This window comes from Haliotis rufescens, unplaced genomic scaffold, assembly GCF_023055435.1.
Source record: "Haliotis rufescens isolate VD_foot unplaced genomic scaffold, xgHalRufe1.0.p SCAF_9, whole genome shotgun sequence".
Taxonomy (NCBI): Eukaryota; Metazoa; Mollusca; class Gastropoda; order Lepetellida; family Haliotidae; genus Haliotis; species Haliotis rufescens.
This window is the reverse complement of record NW_025964383.1, coordinates 8,286,586-8,304,085: the sequence shown is the minus strand read 5'-3', so window position 1 is coordinate 8,304,085 and position 17,500 is coordinate 8,286,586. Positions and strand designations below refer to the sequence as shown.

The following is a 17,500-nucleotide window of genomic DNA, read 5'->3' as shown; positions in this document are numbered from 1 at the left end:
TAGAAAACAACACATTTAGCTAACCTTGTTACATTCTTGTACACAACAAACAACACATAGACAGGTAACTTGTATGTCCGCCTCAATCAATACAATCACATTACATTTGACAGTTTAAATAAATATGTCACACTTACAAGTTTACACAATGTCATGTTTATTTTATTTCCTATGTGAGGGCGTTATAGATAAGTGACTTCTTGGAGTCAGTCATGGTGATGTCCACCCCGCTGACCACCTTCATGTTGACTGTGTAGTCATCTGGCCGCCCAACACCAAACATGGGGAGAAGAGACTCCCTCCACTCAACATCCAACTTGGCCAAAACAATCTCCCTGTGGAGATCGATGAAGGCGAGTCTCCCCCTCCCCACATCCAGCACAACGCCATATTGGAGGGTGGCCTGTGTGCCGCGTGTGGCAGACATTGTGTTTCTGTAACACTCCCCCCGCTCCCCCCGCTCCCCATGCTGCCACACGCTGGTACAGATACTCCCCCGGTGTTTGTCACAGCTCCCTACACCGACACACCAGGAGCGGCGCTGTACACAAACATACAACCCACTGTCCACCTGGCTCTCCTCCCCCACACCCATCTCCAGGACAGGCCACCCCAACCATCCACCCACCACACCCACCCTGGAGTGGGTCTCCCAGTATCGTGGTGTGTGTGGGACAGGGGTGACATTAGAGGGGGGTGGAGGAAGGGGGATGGGGGTGGAACTACAGGTGCCCCAGTATCTCTGTAACCTGCCACTGTCTCTGTGTCGTGTGGCGGGCGGCGAGTTGACCAGCTCACCGTCTGTAGGTACGTGGCACCTGTCTGTGTTGGCTCGAGCAGCGTCCAGTTGTAGTTTAGGACCTGGAAATATACATTTTGTTTACAGTTTACCAAACTTCCTTGGTTCAGATAACAAATTGGTCATTTTATTGTGAACCTCGTTTCAATGTTTACAAAACACCGCACTGAACGATCGGCTGCCATGTTCGTCTGTCTGTGAATTTCAACATAACAATGTCCTAAATAGTAACAATAACGCTGTGAAATTATTTGAGTGGGTATTCAAAATGTTTTCCATACATTTTTGTGTGCATTTGTAAACAAATGAATACTGTTTAAAATACTTTTTTACAAAGTTGTAGTTGAGCTGGTTTGTGTCAGCAATCAGAAATAGACGACAACGGCCTAAATATACAAGTGTTTCCACGTTATTCCACGATAAAAATATCATCATGGGAATTCTAAACTCTTCTTGTACAATTTTGTAAACAATAAGAAGAAAAAAGCTGTTGTTTGACGATATTTTTACACGTGAGTGTTCAACAGACACAGTGTGAACAGGTAACTTCTACGTCCGCTTCAGTCACTGGCCACAGTTTCAGCAACCTCGCTGGGCGGGAGGATGTCGCGTTATGTGTTGTGACTGGGACACGATGTAGATTATTGTCACATGACGATTATTAAATATGTTGTCAAAGATATAATTTAATACATTCTCAGTATTTAATGCATCCACTTCTATAACTGTTCCCACAGACATTAAACATAAAATAACAATATATAAATAACAACGATCTACATTGAGCAATAGCCTATATTATCCTGCGGATAGACAAGTCAACAATACTAAATGATAACTGACTAATTTGCCGTTGTGTTAGTATTGTAGCGGCAGTAAAATGTACAATACATGTAATTGTATAAAATAATTCAATTATTACAGGCCATTTAATTTAGGTTTGAAAGTAATAATAAAATAACTTTCTTTTATCTTTCTCAGTGCATCATTGTCACATTTGTAAAACGGGAAAATCACAAAATTTGGTGTTGTATTCCCGACACACTGATCGATGTGTTGACTGAGTGGGATACACCGGCAAGAGGGGTCCCTTATTTGTTGTCGGGGGACCCTCACTCTCGCTCTTAGGGTGTCCCCTGTCTGATTCAAGGTTGTAACTAAAGGGAGAACACTCTCGTTAGGTTTATCTTTAGGTTTCAAAAGATCACAATGGTTTTGTGATTTAACCTTGTTTATTGCGTCTTCTACTATTTTACTATTTTTCTAGGGTAGTTTCTTTCTAAAAGTGACTCGCTCAGTTCATCGAGTCTACATTGTGCACGATCTGAAGTAGATACTATCGCACAGATTCTACGCCCTGTTTTTAGTATGACGGGGGTGAGAGGAATTGTAATTGAGGTGTTGCTTGGAATCAGTTGGTGTGTAATATACATTTGTTTCAATGTTATTGTTTGAAATTGTAACCATTTCATCTAGAAACGATATATTGTTATCGCTCATCTCTAAAGTAAAGATTAAACCTGGATGGAGTGTCTGTAAAATATCTATCAAATACTTCATTCCGATTCCACAGAACAAAACAATCATCTAAAAATCTTTTCCATTTATCTTGAAATCCCTGTCCAAATTCAGTGCCGAAGTTTTCATCATTTTTTTAGTACAGTTTTTCCTCTAAATAACCAAGTACAAGGGTTGTATAAGTAGGGGCCATTTTTGTCCCCATTGATGTGCCTTTAATTTGTTTGTAATGCAAACCATCAAAATTAAAAGTGTTATTGTTTAGAATAAATTTAATACTATCGATAACGAAAATGTCTTCTTGGATTTCCGAACGGTGTTTATTTATCCAGTATTCAACAGCTTCTGTGCCGAGATCATGGGAATGTTTAAATATAAACTACATCAAAACTGACCAGTTTTGTACCATTTTCGACTGAGGTGGGAAGTTGGTTCAGAAAATCAGTGGTATCTTTTATGTAGATCTTGACACGTTTAACTATTGATTTCAACACTTTATCCATAAGGTCACTGATTCTGTGTATGGGACATCTGGGTCCTGCAATAATTGGCTGTAATTTTAAATCATTTACGGGGGGGGGATGTATTTTGACATAAGCAGAAATCAATGTTCGACATTTTTATTGGATCTGTGCGCTCTTATGAACTTTAGGGCTCCCATAAAAAATACTTTCTTTCGATTCAATATTAATTAAATAATCCTCTTCGTTTTTAGTAAGGCATTGAGAATGTGAATAAACTAATCTTTTAAGATTAAGTAATACAGATTTTTCCGAACTGTCTGAAAGCTTTCTGTCACAAGATTCGTCTTTCAACATTTCCAATGAGAGTTCTTGGTAATAATTGCTGTCCAAAATTAGTATAGCGCCTCCCTTATCAGCTTCTTTAACAGCAATTGACTCGTTGTTTGATAATCTGTTCAGAGCCGCTCGTTCATGTTTTGTTATGTTTGATTTACCTCTTTGAGGGTTTACAGTAAAGCTTAAATCTTTGAATAACATTGTCTTACACTTTGTTACTATCAGGTATTTGAGTGAAGGTGCTTTTGTTTCTAACTAATGAAGTATCTTCGTTATTGGCATCAATATCAAAATGATTTAGTAAGCTCAATTTTCTACAAAAATCAGACACATCTGTTTCTAGTTCATGTAAATCCTATTTTAATGGAGTGGGGGTGAAATTCATACCTTTAAGTAATACAGAAATGTCCTCCTCGGTCAGATCTGCACAAGATAAGTTGATCACTTTTGATTTGCAATACAACCTCCAAATATTTATTCATTTACCCGAGCGATAATTCTCGTTAGAAGTCAGATTCAGAAATGTTCTTTCTCATATTGACCACTGACGCCACTGTTTTCAAGACAAAATTCGAAAACTTCGTCATTAAGAGTGATTGGGTGAGTAGGGTTTTACGCCGCCTTTAGCAATATTCCAACGATTTCACGGTTGGTGACACCAGAAATGGGCCTTACACATTGTACCCATGTGAGGAATCGAACCCGATCCTTAGGCGTGACGAGCGAACGCATTACCCACTAGACTACAAGTGCCCCAAGTTATTAAGAAAGAGGCATTAAACATGATGATATTCTCATTGCGCCAGACGAGTATCGCTGCCATAGCAACATGCACGGCTTTCATCATCAGTATCACATTTACGATAAGCATGTATATCATAATACATGAGTTTGTTAATACTTATAAACCTTTACAATCATTGCCATGCACGTGTTGTGGCGCGGTTTAAAGTGACAATGCAATAATATTAAAGTGAAATGTGAATTATAATTAAGATTTCTGTTGATTTGTTTTGTATGTTGTTTAATGCCGCACTCGGATATAGTCAAATATGGCGGAATAATCATAAACAGAAATTTAGCATGTAAAGAAGGAATCATGACGTGTTGCTTAAAAGAAAGAAAATGTGTTAATTCACTACGATCACTCGGCCTTAACGATTCAGACCTCCACCCAGTTGCACGTGTCAATATATGGAAAAGAATGATTTTATCTACAAGCTTTTATGGATGTGAATTGTTACCAGCCAAAGAAACAAAGAAATTCATTAAATCATTCATCAACCATGTCGGGCACGTCGCCTCTTACGACAAGCATCGTTTTCCATCAGATTCTAAAATGAAATAAATGTCTCCACAAAGTATCAAGTGCAACATTACAACAATTTGTCTAAAAGTTTCATTCAGAAACAGTATTGAAGAGGAACGTTAACCCGAACGCAAAAAGAATGTTTTACCGTAATGATTGTTACCAATGAAATTAACCGCCATAGCAACGTCCTTAGCGACAGGGGTCGACAAGGGGGAAATACTCCGTCAGGTGAACTGATAAACTGAAATCTATAATATCATAGTTCTTACGTGAATTTCTGAATCGACTTTGTTTCAGTTTGCTGTGGAATAGGGGCGATCGGGTAGCCTAGTGGTTTAAGCGTTCGCTCGTCACGCCGAATACCCGGGTTCGATTCCCGACATGGGTACAATGTATGAAGCCCATTTCTGGTGTCCCCGGCCGTGATATTGCTGGAATATTGCTAAAAGCGGCGTAAAACCTTACTCACTCACTCAATTGTTGTGGAATGATTAGGTTTTACGTTTCACAACATTTGCATAAGCTTAGAGTAAGAATCGTCTGTAAATATTATCCATGTCACTACGACTCAACATAAAAGTGACGGGAGGTATTAAAACTCAATGCCGGCATGCTAATAACATCTGGAGGACAACCGAACGTGGTAATGTCAACACTCGGAAATCAACACCTCTACAAAAATGCGTCCACTGAAAACAACTGAGATGCTCCAGGTATTTGAAGTACTGGATATTATAAACTGCTGGAAGTAGCCTAGTGGTTAAAGCGTCTGACAGGTCAAAAACATCAGTTCGATTCCCGACAAGAGTACAAGCCCAGTTTGTGTGTCTCCAGCTGTGATATAGCTGGAATACTGCCAAAGGTGACTTAATATCTACTCATTCACTCACTATGTACGTCGGATTAAATGGGTTGTTCTACGTCTGTTTGAGCAGTGTTCCGGCTTCCCTACAGTGATCTGTTAATATACAAGTCTGACCAGACACCAGTGGTGGAAAGTAACATTCCTTAGCGTCAGTGCATAATGACACTCGGGGAGTCAGGTTGAGTTTCACTAAAGCATGTTACAAAGAGTACAATATACTTACAGAGGATGTATTTAACACTGCTGCCCTTTCTGAGGATGTGCATTGGACAGAAAGAGCCTGCAAAAGTATAGTTTAAGTTTAAAACACCATTTTGGCGCATTTGTTTCTGCTGAAATGTGAGTAAGGTTTATTTTCACAGTAGCCCTGCACAGCTTGCATACAGTGTTTCAGTTGTATCGTGGTGTGTCAGTTTGGTTTGGGGAGTGCCATGAGAAGTGATGTAAGTCTTCACGGCGAATTGTTCGCCTCAGAGGACTGGGTCAATCGTGTCCCACACACAGGTGAAGCACCCTCACACAAGTGAAACACACATTGCTGAAGCACTCTCACACAAGTGAAAAACACAATGGTGAACCCCCCATACACAAGTGAAACACACAGTGGTGAAGCACCCTCACACAAGTGAAACATACAGTGGTGAAGCTCCCTTACACTAGTGAAACATCCAATGGTGAGTGAGTGAGTATGGTTTTACGCCGATTTTAGCAATATTCCAGCAATATCACCGCGGGGGACACCAGAAATGGGCTTCAATCATTGTACCCATGTCGGAATCGAACCCGGGTTTTCGGCGTGACGAGGGAACGCTTTAACCACTAGGCTACCCAACCGCCCCCATCCAATGGTGAAGCACCCTCACACAAGTGTAACACAGAATGGTGAAGCACCCTCACACAAGTGAAACACACAGTGGTGAAGCACCCTCACACAAGTGAAACATCCAGTGGTGAAGCATCCTTACACTAGGGAAACATCCAATGGTGAGGCACCCTTACACAAGTGAAACATACAGTGGTGAAGCACCCTTACACAAGTGAAACACACAATGTTGAAACACCCTTACACAAGTGAAACATCCAATGGTGAGGCACCCTCACACAAGTGAAACATACAGTGGTGAAGCACTCATACACAAGTGAAACACACAATGGTGAAACACCCTCACACAAGTGAAACACACACTGGTGAAGCACCCTCACACAAGTGACAAACACAATGGTGAACCACCTTACACAAGTGAAACATCCAGTGGTGAAGCACCCTCACACTAGTGACACACACAATGGTGAACCACCTTACACAAGTGAAACATCCAGTGGTGAAGCACCCTTACACAAGTGAAACACACAGTGGTGAAACACCCTTACACAAGTGAAACATCCAATGGTGAGGCACCCTCACACAAGTGAAACATACAGTGGTGAAGCACTCATACACAAGTGAAACACACAATGGTGAAACACCCTCACACAAGTGAAACACACACTGGTGAAGCACCCTCACACAAGTGACAAACACAATGGTGAACCACCTTACACAAGTGAAACATCCAGTGGTGAAGCACCCTCACACTAGTGACACACACAATGTTGAACCACCTTACACAAGTGAAACATCCAGTGGTGAAGCACCCTTACACAAGTGAAACACACAGTGGTGAAACACCCTTACACAAGTGAAACATCCAATGGTGAGGCACCCTCACACAAGTGAAACATACAGTGGTGAAGCACTCATACACAAGTGAAACACACAATGGTGAAACACCCTCACACAAATGAAACACACACTGGTGAAGCACCCTCACACAAGTGACACACACAATGGTGAACCACCTTACACAAGTGAAACATCCAGTGGTGAAGCACCCTCACACTAGTGATACACACAATGGTGAACCCCCTTACACAAGTGAAACACACAGTGGTGAACCCCCTTACACAAGTGAAACACACAGTGGTGAAGCACCCTTACACAAGTGACACACACAATGGTGAACCACCTTACACAAGTGAAACATCCAGTGTTGAAGCACCCTCACACTAGTGACACACACAATGGTGAACCCCCTCACACAAGTCAAACATCCAGTGGTGAAGCACTCTTACATAAGTGAAACACACAATGGTGAAGCAACCTCACACAAGTGAAACATCCAGTGGTTAAGCACCCTCACACAAGTGAAACATCGAGTGGTGAAGCACCCTCACACAAGTGAAACACACAATGGTGAAGCACTCTCACACAATGAAACACACAGTTTAGTCATGTTGTAGTTTCATAATTTTCATTTTAACCAACACACATAGATGATATATATCGTGAATACTCCGTGCAATGCTCATCTGACACAGCCACGTGTAAGTGGAACAGTTTATTATGATACGATCGGGATCTCTTCATCAGCGACTGAGGGATGTTTTACTCCCTCGTTACAACTTGATTTGAACTTAATTGACTTTAAGAATACTGCTGACAAGTCAGTCACAAACTCACTGTCATTCACATTATTCAGATTGTATGGAATTGTCGGGCACGTACCTGTCAAGCAAATTCCACGTGGAAGCGTCTCCGTGGACATGAGTGATCCAATTATGAACTGAAAACAAAGGTTTTGAAAGATTTTAATAGTGCAAGCTGTAACTAAAATTATAGAATGGCCAAATAATACTCAGCGACTTATTTCCTTTCACTCTACAAAGCTGAAATTCAGAGGGAGAGGATTGGTATGTTGTTAAAAATTGTGTGTGTTGTTCAACACCGCACTCGGCAATATTCCATCTTTATGGTGGCGGCATGTAAATAATCGTATCAGGGCCAAACAAACCAATGATTGATAGTATGTGTCCATGCCCTACGCCGTCGGGGAACAATGACACGCTATCAACAAGCCTGATCACCAGATCTATCTGTTCGCCTGTTTACAATCAGCATTGGTTCTGGGGACATATTCAGACCCGGAACCTCATTGGGTTATTGAACGTACTTTGGTCACAAAATCATAAACGTCTTGTGATGTCAGCTGTGCAGGCTGGAGTTCCTGTGATCCAGATACAGTAGAGTCGGATTCCTTGATTCCTGTTGGAAGACAAACACAAACATATTTGAAAGCAATCTCCGACTCTAAATGTTAACACACACGCACTCAGTCACGCACGCACGCACGCATCCACGCACGTTCGTATGTATGTTTGAATGTATTACACGCACGCACATACGTACGTACGTACGTATGTATGTATGTATGTATGTATGTATGTATGTATGTATGTATGTATGTATGTATGTATGTATGTATGTATGTATGTATGTATGTATGTATGAATCACTTCGAGTAATTCAAGTATGCGTAAGATACGTTCATGTTTTGCATTTAAGATTTGAGAGATGATATTATCCAAGTGATTTATTTAAACTGCTCTTCCCGACCTCCATCATACTAGCATACTGTACCTGGGAGGCGAAATAAAATCTTGACAAGCTGGCGCCATCGTCCTTCATGTAGCTGAAACAACAACACTGGCATCAAAGAGATCAGTTTGTAACCTGACGTTCTTATATAACATAGAACTGGTATAGAACTCCCAACCACGTTCATCAGACAAATATTCTAACATGATTCCAACAATATTTGCATTCAACTTATTTAGATACATTTAATTTCCCTTTAAACAACATATTACCGTGTTTGTTTCTTGTTCTCTCAATGTCAGCAGGTGTATCTGTTGAAGCAGACCTGGAGACAAATATTGAACAGATAAATTCAAAACTTATTTTGCAATTAATGGTACTTTATAATGACGATAAGTCATTTCTATGTTTAGATAAGTGTTACTGCAATATTCTGCAATATAACATGCTTTGGTACTGGCGTAGGTATGATGAATAAAGCTGACATTTACGCAAAGGCTCAGATCTTAATAGTTGAATGAGAAACTGGTCAATGTGTCGCTGAGTATTATCTAAACATGAATGTTCTTAAATATACCTACCTTGATAAGTAGGCTGTGTGTCTGGAATATGATCCAAGTGAAGAGAGGAGACAAGGCCACCACATGTATCGATGAGTTCCTCCAGGGCTTTCTGGCCTTGAAAGGAAAGGAGGATCCTTGTATCTCTTGTGTCATCTTCTGGAAGTTCCCTCTTCAGATTTTCATCACATTTCTTCAGTATTGCAGCAGTGAGAGTGATGAGCTCCTCTCGTCTTGTAGATTCCAGTGTTCTCTGTGTGTAGTCTATCGTGGATGCAATGGAAGTATGGACGTCATGTATAGTGTCAAGTGTCTCTTGAACTGTTTTATTTGGGACCTCCAGACTCATTTGAACTTCTTCCCTCAGTTTTCGCTGTCGATGAAGGGACTTTACAGCCACACTTTTACAAACCGTAATGATGGCTTGTTCCAGCTTTCTCTGTTTATCGCCCAGTTCATCTTGGTGACTGTTGACAGTTGCCATTCTGTCTGTGACATCTTGCAGTTTACGTCGTTGATTCTGCAACTGTTCCTCCAGCTGACCCTTTGCCTCCTCATGGGCATGGTTCAAGTCTTCTTTCTTGTGATCTCTATGGGCCCCATGTAGACATACAATACAGATAGCCTTCTTACATGTGTGGTCATACAGCTGCAGCCTGTTCTCAGGGTGGTCTGTGCAATTAGGTTCCTTCAGCCAATGCCTCATAGGGATATTCTCTGTCTGATTGACCTCCTCCACTCTGTGGTTTCTATTCCGCTTCGGTCGGTCATGTAGTTTATGACAGTCGGAGCAGAGCAGGTTATCACATTCGTGACAGTACACCTCAGCCTTTGCGTCATGATCTCCCTCGATGTAGTTACATTGCTTGTCTCCCTCAACGTTGGCAGCATAGGCAGCCTCATTGCATCCAACATGATCTACTTCAGTCTGTTCTGTGTTGAACCCACGACCACAGGGACATTGGAGGCACTTCTGCTTCGCTAGGGCGGTGTGGTGATCAATGCATGGTTTGCAGGCAGAATGGAGGCATGGAAGGAGACAAAGCTGACTTTCATCACAGCAAGATTGAGTTGAAAACTGGCACATTCTGTCAATTGCACCTGGGGGTAAAAAAACACATTAAGATGTATCGATTCAATATCATACTGAGCTCGTCATTATGATTAGTCGGCTTCCGTGGTCTAGTGGATAGAGTGTCTGCCCGGAGAGAGTAAGGTCGGGGGTTCGATCCCCGGCAGCGTCACACCAAAATACGCTACCAGCTTATACTTGTCACCCTGCCATGACGGCATTAAGGGGCTGAAACAATGACTGGTCAGCAAAGACTGTGTCTGAGTGGGGTATTCATGTTAAACTGCGGCATGGTATCTCATTGGGCTAGCACTATAGAATCAGCATTTGTCCGGACTGGTATAAGCAGCCGCACACAAACACGTGCATGTACGTCGCTTTACAAGTGCAATAATCTTGAACGTGACGCTAAACTACATTTCACCTCACCTCATTATGATTATGTTTCTGACTATTTACGTTTGTGAGATTGATTGTCCCTTTTCTCAGTGTACCTGTATGTTGGACCTGCACTGCAATGTCTTCCATATCTTGGGAATGTAGCCTAGGATCCCCTGTCAAGGCCTCGTATGCCTCCTGTTCTTTATGAAGTCTCTGAAATGACAAGTACCATTGCTTCATATGGTCCTTTTTAATTTACATGTGTAGTTATGCAACAGTGTTTCTATTTCCGAGTATTTCCTTTAGGATAACATCATTCCTACCTTCTTCACGTCGTCACATTCTGCCTGACTCTGCTGCAAATCATCGTTTGACTTTGACAGCTGCATCTTCACTGAAATTTGATTACAAGGATCGCATTAGAGAATTGATCAAACTTCAAATTATGTGGCATGTTTCAACGTGGCAATGACATCGTGTGGCTATTGTGGCATGGGCAAAATTAAAGTTGTAAATAAAAGATAGATTTGAAACCGGAAAGGAAACATCAGCTTACGAGCTTCAACTTCCTCCTTCTGCTTTTCTAGCTGTGCTATGTGTTCCTCTCTTTCCTTTTTAATTGCTTCCTCCCGTTCAGCGTGGTCCAAGTCTTTTTGTTTTATTTGTTCCTGAAGTCTTTCCATTACCTGAAAACAGACGTGAACGAGGGGTAATCACCTGAACATCCACTACATATAAATACACCTAGACATTGCAGCTTATTACATGTATTGCCTGTTTCACTAGTCTCGGAAAATGTAATATAAACTTGATGTTTAAGAGAGTTGCGGGAAGCGAACATTCACTAAAATTGCACATCTGATACCTAATACATATGCAGTACTAATTCATACATATCTATCTTATCTGAATACAGGGGTATCTTAACATGAGGATCAGACAAGTTTTTACTGTGTTCGGACTACTCACAGATTGCAGTTCAGCTATCTGGTCCTCTTTGTCACCAAGTTCCTTTTTGTACTGAGCTTCCAGCTTGAACTTGTTGACATAGACGAGATCTGAACTACCTGAAGAGTAGAACATTGTGCATGTAGTAAAAACAGTACGAAATGAGATATAACTCGTTGTTTGAAGACTTTTTGTTTCTTCTGTTGGATTAGCTACAAACTAGACATGTCTGTGGATGATATGACGTCACCTAACAATGGGCGTGATAATGGCCCGTCAAGCAATATGAGGGCATCATCAAGTTACAGTGGCCTGCTCATTTCTGATAACATGCGGGCGGTTCAATGATTATTCTATCCATTTAAGCTATAATGAATTTTAATGGATGGAAGAGAATGAAACGAGATGTGACCCTGTGAATTTCTGGCTGTGAACTCCATGTTATATCCAGGCTGATATTACAGCAGTACTAGTCAAACTGCTGTTGGTAGTTCTGGCAGCTTGTGATCACATATGATAACCCTTCTTACATACCTGCTTCCATGGAGGTGTCATCAAGCCGTTTTTTGATGAACGGCTGTGAGGAATCAAGGACAGCACACAGTGTCCGGTACCCGTCTTGTCCCTTCTTCTTTAATATTTCTAACAGCATCTCACATTTCTCCGGCCCAGCCTGTCTACACCTGTCATAGTCCGCCTGTGTGAAGACACCGTCCTGCAACAAGGCGTCCAGCACAGGGTCCACCTGAAGGTTCTCCTTCAGGTACTTGTGGTTCCTCTGGATGACGACAACGTGGGGGGCAGCCATCTTCTGACGTCAGGTGTGTGGGTATCTCGCTGGGACTAAGCTACAGATCTAAAAAGTAAATGGAAAACATAACTAACTGAAATTGAAAGTTCCTGCATACTGCGTCAGAAGTCCTGGTCAAATTCTTTCTGGTGAACGTCATGCTTTTGTTAATTATTCTCCATGTTGCATACTTACAGGTTCAATGAATTGGGATATTATCTTGCCCCTTTAAACTCCAATACTATACAAAATAATGTGCATACAAAATCTTCCATTTTGTTCAATTATTGTTAGCTTCTTGAAGTCTTACAATGAGTGTATCAACAATGAGGCTCCAACTCATCACTATGTTTATGTATGTTATGGAATAAGCCTTGTACAGTGCTACGAAACTACATGTCAGACAATCTGATCAGTAAATCGCCCTCGCATTGTGTTTCCGGGTTGGTGGCTGGCTGTTGGGTGTTAGGTGTTAATGGTTGAGGGAAAAGGGGTTGATGTACAAGTGGTTGACTATGAACACAACTATTTTGATGATTCTACACGGGAGTAATAATTCATGAAAACCCATAGAGATCCCCTTTCCTGTACTGGGTGTTGAGAGGACATTTGTACATGGTGTAAACATCTCTCAAGGCATCACACAGGTTTGTCAACAGAGAGTAAAGTAGTAACATCCAAAACACTTAATTAATTTTAGGGTGCGATTTTCACAGTGTAGGCAAAGTGAACTAATATCCAGCTTGACTGTAGGTGATGGGACTGTAGGCGAAATGCACTGTAGGCGAATGGAGATTGAACTTGGTAGGCACGGGTTCCCAGTCGTCTAATTATAAATTGCCGCATTTCGCTGTGGAAAGCTGCGTCCCTTTGGCACACTAGAGACCTATGATAGCGGGTTCGAATCCAATTTCGTTGGGATCATGTTTCTGGGTTTGTCAGCGCCATACCCATGCTTGTTGGTTTTCCTCCTACATCAAGCTGGCGTGCCGTGATATATATGTCTTAACAGTGAAATATCCTGTCAAGCATGTGGTAGATTTCGATCCCCACCATAGCAATGTGTCTTTGTATGAAACTGTGTTCGAGGAACGTTCACCAATGCATAACAATCAGGGGAAATGTAAAGCTAAGCAGATGACATGAGTGACCCGACTTCACAATATCCCGGCTGTGCCGCTCTAGAAACACATCACTGCAGTTCGTGCACTTGACAGGCACGTCGGAGCGCTATTCATACATGGTGACGTCAGAGTGGCAGCCATAACAACCTATAGAATGACTTCACCACCAGCCGTGGCCAGCTTGTGTAGCATGTAACAACATGGCCTGCCGTTCCCACCACTCTACCTCTTCTTGTACAACACTTACAAATTAGTGTCTGCAATAAAGTTGCTCGACCCTTGCATCAGTGATGCTGTTTTTGCGAATGTCTAACTTATCTAAACAGTACATGGCGGAACATGGCCTGTATTGGATGGTCCGTTACCTCGCACGTATCAAGTGTCTAAGCAAATGATGAACGTAACGTTGTGCCAACATACAACTAAAAATATGTGTTAACATGCATAACTGACCATGGCAATATCTGGGGCCATATAGTGTCATTTTATCAACGCTGAGTCCATACTCTCCAAAACTACTCCACCCAACCTGACCTACCCACTGCATTCCTCCTCATAACCACACACACACAAGATTCAACTTAGTTCACACCGATGCTTTAAGATCTATAAAGGAAGTCATACAGCTGTAAACACTCATCAAGAGGCACAACATAATATATGTTAAGAAGATGATAATATAACCACAAGAAATGTGTAGATATATTTTACTTACACGACACAGACTCAACAGGAAGTCAAATATGGCCGTCGCCTTGTTCAGCTACAAAAGGAAACTCGGACATTCAGTAACGCCTACTCGCGTGACGCACAGGATGCCTGCCTTCATTTTGTACGATAACTTGTGTCAGTCAGGTTATTCAATGACAAATGCATTCAGTGATGGTGGGGAGGCGATGTATAAGTAAATAAAGCCCCCGATGACCATTAAGGCTGAAGTGGTTTTATATATAATTGACGAGTAATAGTCTTGTACATTTTAGTTATTTTCAATATAAATCTTATATAACTATGCATCCGATATGATAAACAAGTGTTCAAAACTGTTCATGTGTGTGGTTGTCTCAGCATTGCGGCGATATGAAATGCTTCATGGTTATATTCAAACAACGATGTAAAGATATAGAATTCCAAAACTGGCATTACAAAATCACCAATTCTCCTCTCTCCTTGATGTTTATTCACCCTATAAATCACTTTTCGCACCAGAAAAAATATATGTCTACTTTAGCATGTGAAAGAGATCTTCTTAGAGCTTTTATGTAAATTCTGTTGTTTTAGCCATATTCTAAATGTACAGAAAACTCGATTAATACAACCAGAGTCGTCGTTTAGTTTATGTATGAAATGTAACTACTATGAAATAGAAAACGAATACCATTTTTTTTAAATTTGTCCTTTTTATAAAAGTAGAAGAGAAAACTTAATTTAAATTTGCTACCATGTACAACCATCTGTCCTAACATTTATCAGTCTTCGATCTACTAAAAATGATTGTGTTATTAAAAACCTGTCCATATATTTAAAAAGACATTTACCTATGTCAATACAAATGTACAAACAATATGAACGTTGTTGTTTTTTTGTAAGAAAATTTGTGCATGTGCATAGTCCATTATTCCTTGTAAATGAACTTAGGGCCTTCATTCATGAATAAACTTCCTCTTCTTCTGTTCAAAACCACGCACCCAGCTTATTCCGGGGTAGAACAGGTCTCCAACACTCAATGGTTGTGTGTGAAGTGTCCCAGACTCACAGTGGACATTCCGGAGTAGAACAGGTCACATCGGTCTATGTTTGTGTATGAAGTGTCCCAGACTCACAGTGGACATTCCGGGGTAGAACAGGTCACATCGCTCTATGTTTGTGTGTGAAGTGTCCCAGACTCACAGTGGACATTCCGGGGTAGAACAGGTCACATCGCTCTGTGTTTGTGTGTGAAGTGTCCCAGACTCACAGTGGACGTTCCGGGGTAGAACAGGTCACATCGCTCTGTGTTTGTGTGTGAAGTGTCCCAGACTCACAGTGGACATTCCGGGGTAGAACAGGTCACATCGCGCTATGTTTGTGTATGAAGTGTCCCAGACTCACAGTGGACGTTCCGGGGTAGAACAGGTCACATCGGTCTATGTTTGTGTATGAAGTGTCCCAGACTCACAGTGGACATTCCGGGGTAGAACAGGTCACATCGGTCTATGTTTGTGTATGAAGTGTCCCAGACTCACAGTGGACATTCCGGGGTAGAACAGGTCACATCGGTCTATGTTTGTGTATGAAGTGTCCCAGACTCTCAGTGGACATTCCGCAGTAGAACAGGTCACATCGCTCTATGTTTGTGTATGAAGTGTCCCAGACTCACAGTGGACGTTCCGGGGTAGAACAGGTCACATCGCTCCATGTTTGTGTATGAAGTGTCCCAGACTCACAGTGGACATTCCGGGGTAGAACAGGTCACATCGCTCTATGTTTGTGTATGAAGTGTCCCAGACTCACAGTGGACGTTCCGGGGTAGAACAGGTCACATCGGTCTATGTTTGTGTATGAAGTGTCCCAGACTCACAGTGGACATTCCGGGGTAGAACAGGTCACATCACTCTGTGTTTGTGTATGAAGTGTCCCAGACTCACAGTGGACATTCCGGGGTAGACGGGTCACATCGCTCTATTATTGTCTATGAAATGTCCCAGACTCTCAGTGGACATTCCGGAGTAGAACAGGTCACATCGCTCTATGTTTGTGTATGAAGTGTCCCAGACTCACAGTGGACATTCCGGAGTAGAACAGGTCACATCGCTCTATGTTTGTGTATGAAGTGTCCCAGACTCACAGTGGACGTTCCGGGGTAGAACAGGTCACATCGGTCTATGTTTGTGTATGAAGTGTCCCAGACTCACAGTGGACATTCCGGAGTAGAACAGGTCACATCGCTCTATGTTTGTGTATGAAGTGTCCCAGACTCACAGTGGACGTTCCGGGGTAGAACAGGTCACATCGGTCTATGTTTGTGTATGAAGTGTCCCAGACTCACAGTGGACATTCCGGGGTAGAACAGGTCACATCACTCTGTGTTTGTGTATGAAGTGTCCCAGACTCACAGTGGACATTCCGGAGTAGAACAGGTCACATCGCTCTATGTTTGTGTATGAAGTGTCCCAGACTCACAGTGGACGTTCCGGGGTAGAACAGGTCACATCGGTCTATGTTTGTGTATGAAGTGTCCCAGACTCACAGTGGACATTCCGGGGTAGAACAGGTCACATCACTCTGTGTTTGTGTATGAAGTGTCCCAGACTCACAGTGGACATTCCGGGGTAGACGGGTCACATCGCTCTATGTTTGTCTATGAAATGTCCCAGACTCACAGTGGACATTCCGGAGTAGAACAGGTCACATCGCTCTATGTTTGTGTATGAAGTGTCCCAGACTCACAGTGGACATTCCGGGGTAGAACAGGTCACATCGGTCTATGTTTGTGTATGAAGTGTCCCAGACTCACAGTGGACATTCCGGGGTAGAACAGGTCACATCGGTCTATGTTTGTGTATGAAGTGTCCCAGACTCACAGTGGACATTCCGGGGTAGAACAGGTCACATCGGTCTATGTTTGTGTATGAAGTGTCCCAGACTCACAGTGGACATTCCGGGGTAGAACAGGTCACATCGGTCTATGTTTGTGTATGAAGTGTCCCAGACTCACAGTGGACATTCCGGAGTAGACGGGTCACATCGGTCTATGTTTGTCTATGAAATGTCCCAGACTCTCAGTGGACATTCCGGAGTAGAACAGGTCACATCGCTCTATGTTTGTGTATGAAGTGTCCCAGACTCACAGTGGACATTCCGGAGTAGAACAGGTCACATCGCTCTATGTTTGTGTATGAAGTGTCCCAGACTCACAGTGGACATTCCGGGGTAG

The 17,500-nt window shown here is 42.2% G+C and overlaps 1 protein-coding gene across 4 annotated transcripts in view; it reads right to left on the bottom strand.

Annotated features, from left to right (window-relative positions):
* LOC125377448 (early endosome antigen 1-like) overlaps nucleotides 1-17,500 on the bottom strand; it is a 48,078-nt gene continuing 30,578 nt past the window's right edge. For 2 of the 4 annotated variants that reach the window (XM_048390924.1, XM_048390925.1), the window contains 12 exons: nucleotides 12,205-12,526; nucleotides 11,692-11,789; nucleotides 11,279-11,408; nucleotides 11,046-11,116; nucleotides 10,836-10,935; nucleotides 9,291-10,370; nucleotides 8,982-9,034; nucleotides 8,752-8,803; nucleotides 8,285-8,376; nucleotides 7,840-7,897; nucleotides 5,518-5,574; nucleotides 1-861 (listed from right to left, as the gene is read on the bottom strand). In XM_048390924.1, coding sequence (XP_048246881.1) covers nucleotides 170-861; nucleotides 5,518-5,574; nucleotides 7,840-7,897; nucleotides 8,285-8,376; nucleotides 8,752-8,803; nucleotides 8,982-9,034; nucleotides 9,291-10,370; nucleotides 10,836-10,935; nucleotides 11,046-11,116; nucleotides 11,279-11,408; nucleotides 11,692-11,789; nucleotides 12,205-12,478 — 2,757 coding nt within the window. In that variant the 5' untranslated portion in view covers nucleotides 12,479-12,526 and the 3' untranslated portion in view covers nucleotides 1-169. Of the gene's footprint in view, nucleotides 862-5,517; nucleotides 5,575-7,839; nucleotides 7,898-8,284; nucleotides 8,377-8,751; nucleotides 8,804-8,981; nucleotides 9,035-9,290; nucleotides 10,371-10,835; nucleotides 10,936-11,045; nucleotides 11,117-11,278; nucleotides 11,409-11,691; nucleotides 11,790-12,204; nucleotides 12,527-14,299; nucleotides 14,436-17,500 lie in introns of those variants that run through there. The other 2 variants (XM_048390923.1, XM_048390926.1) reach the window with 2 other exon arrangements.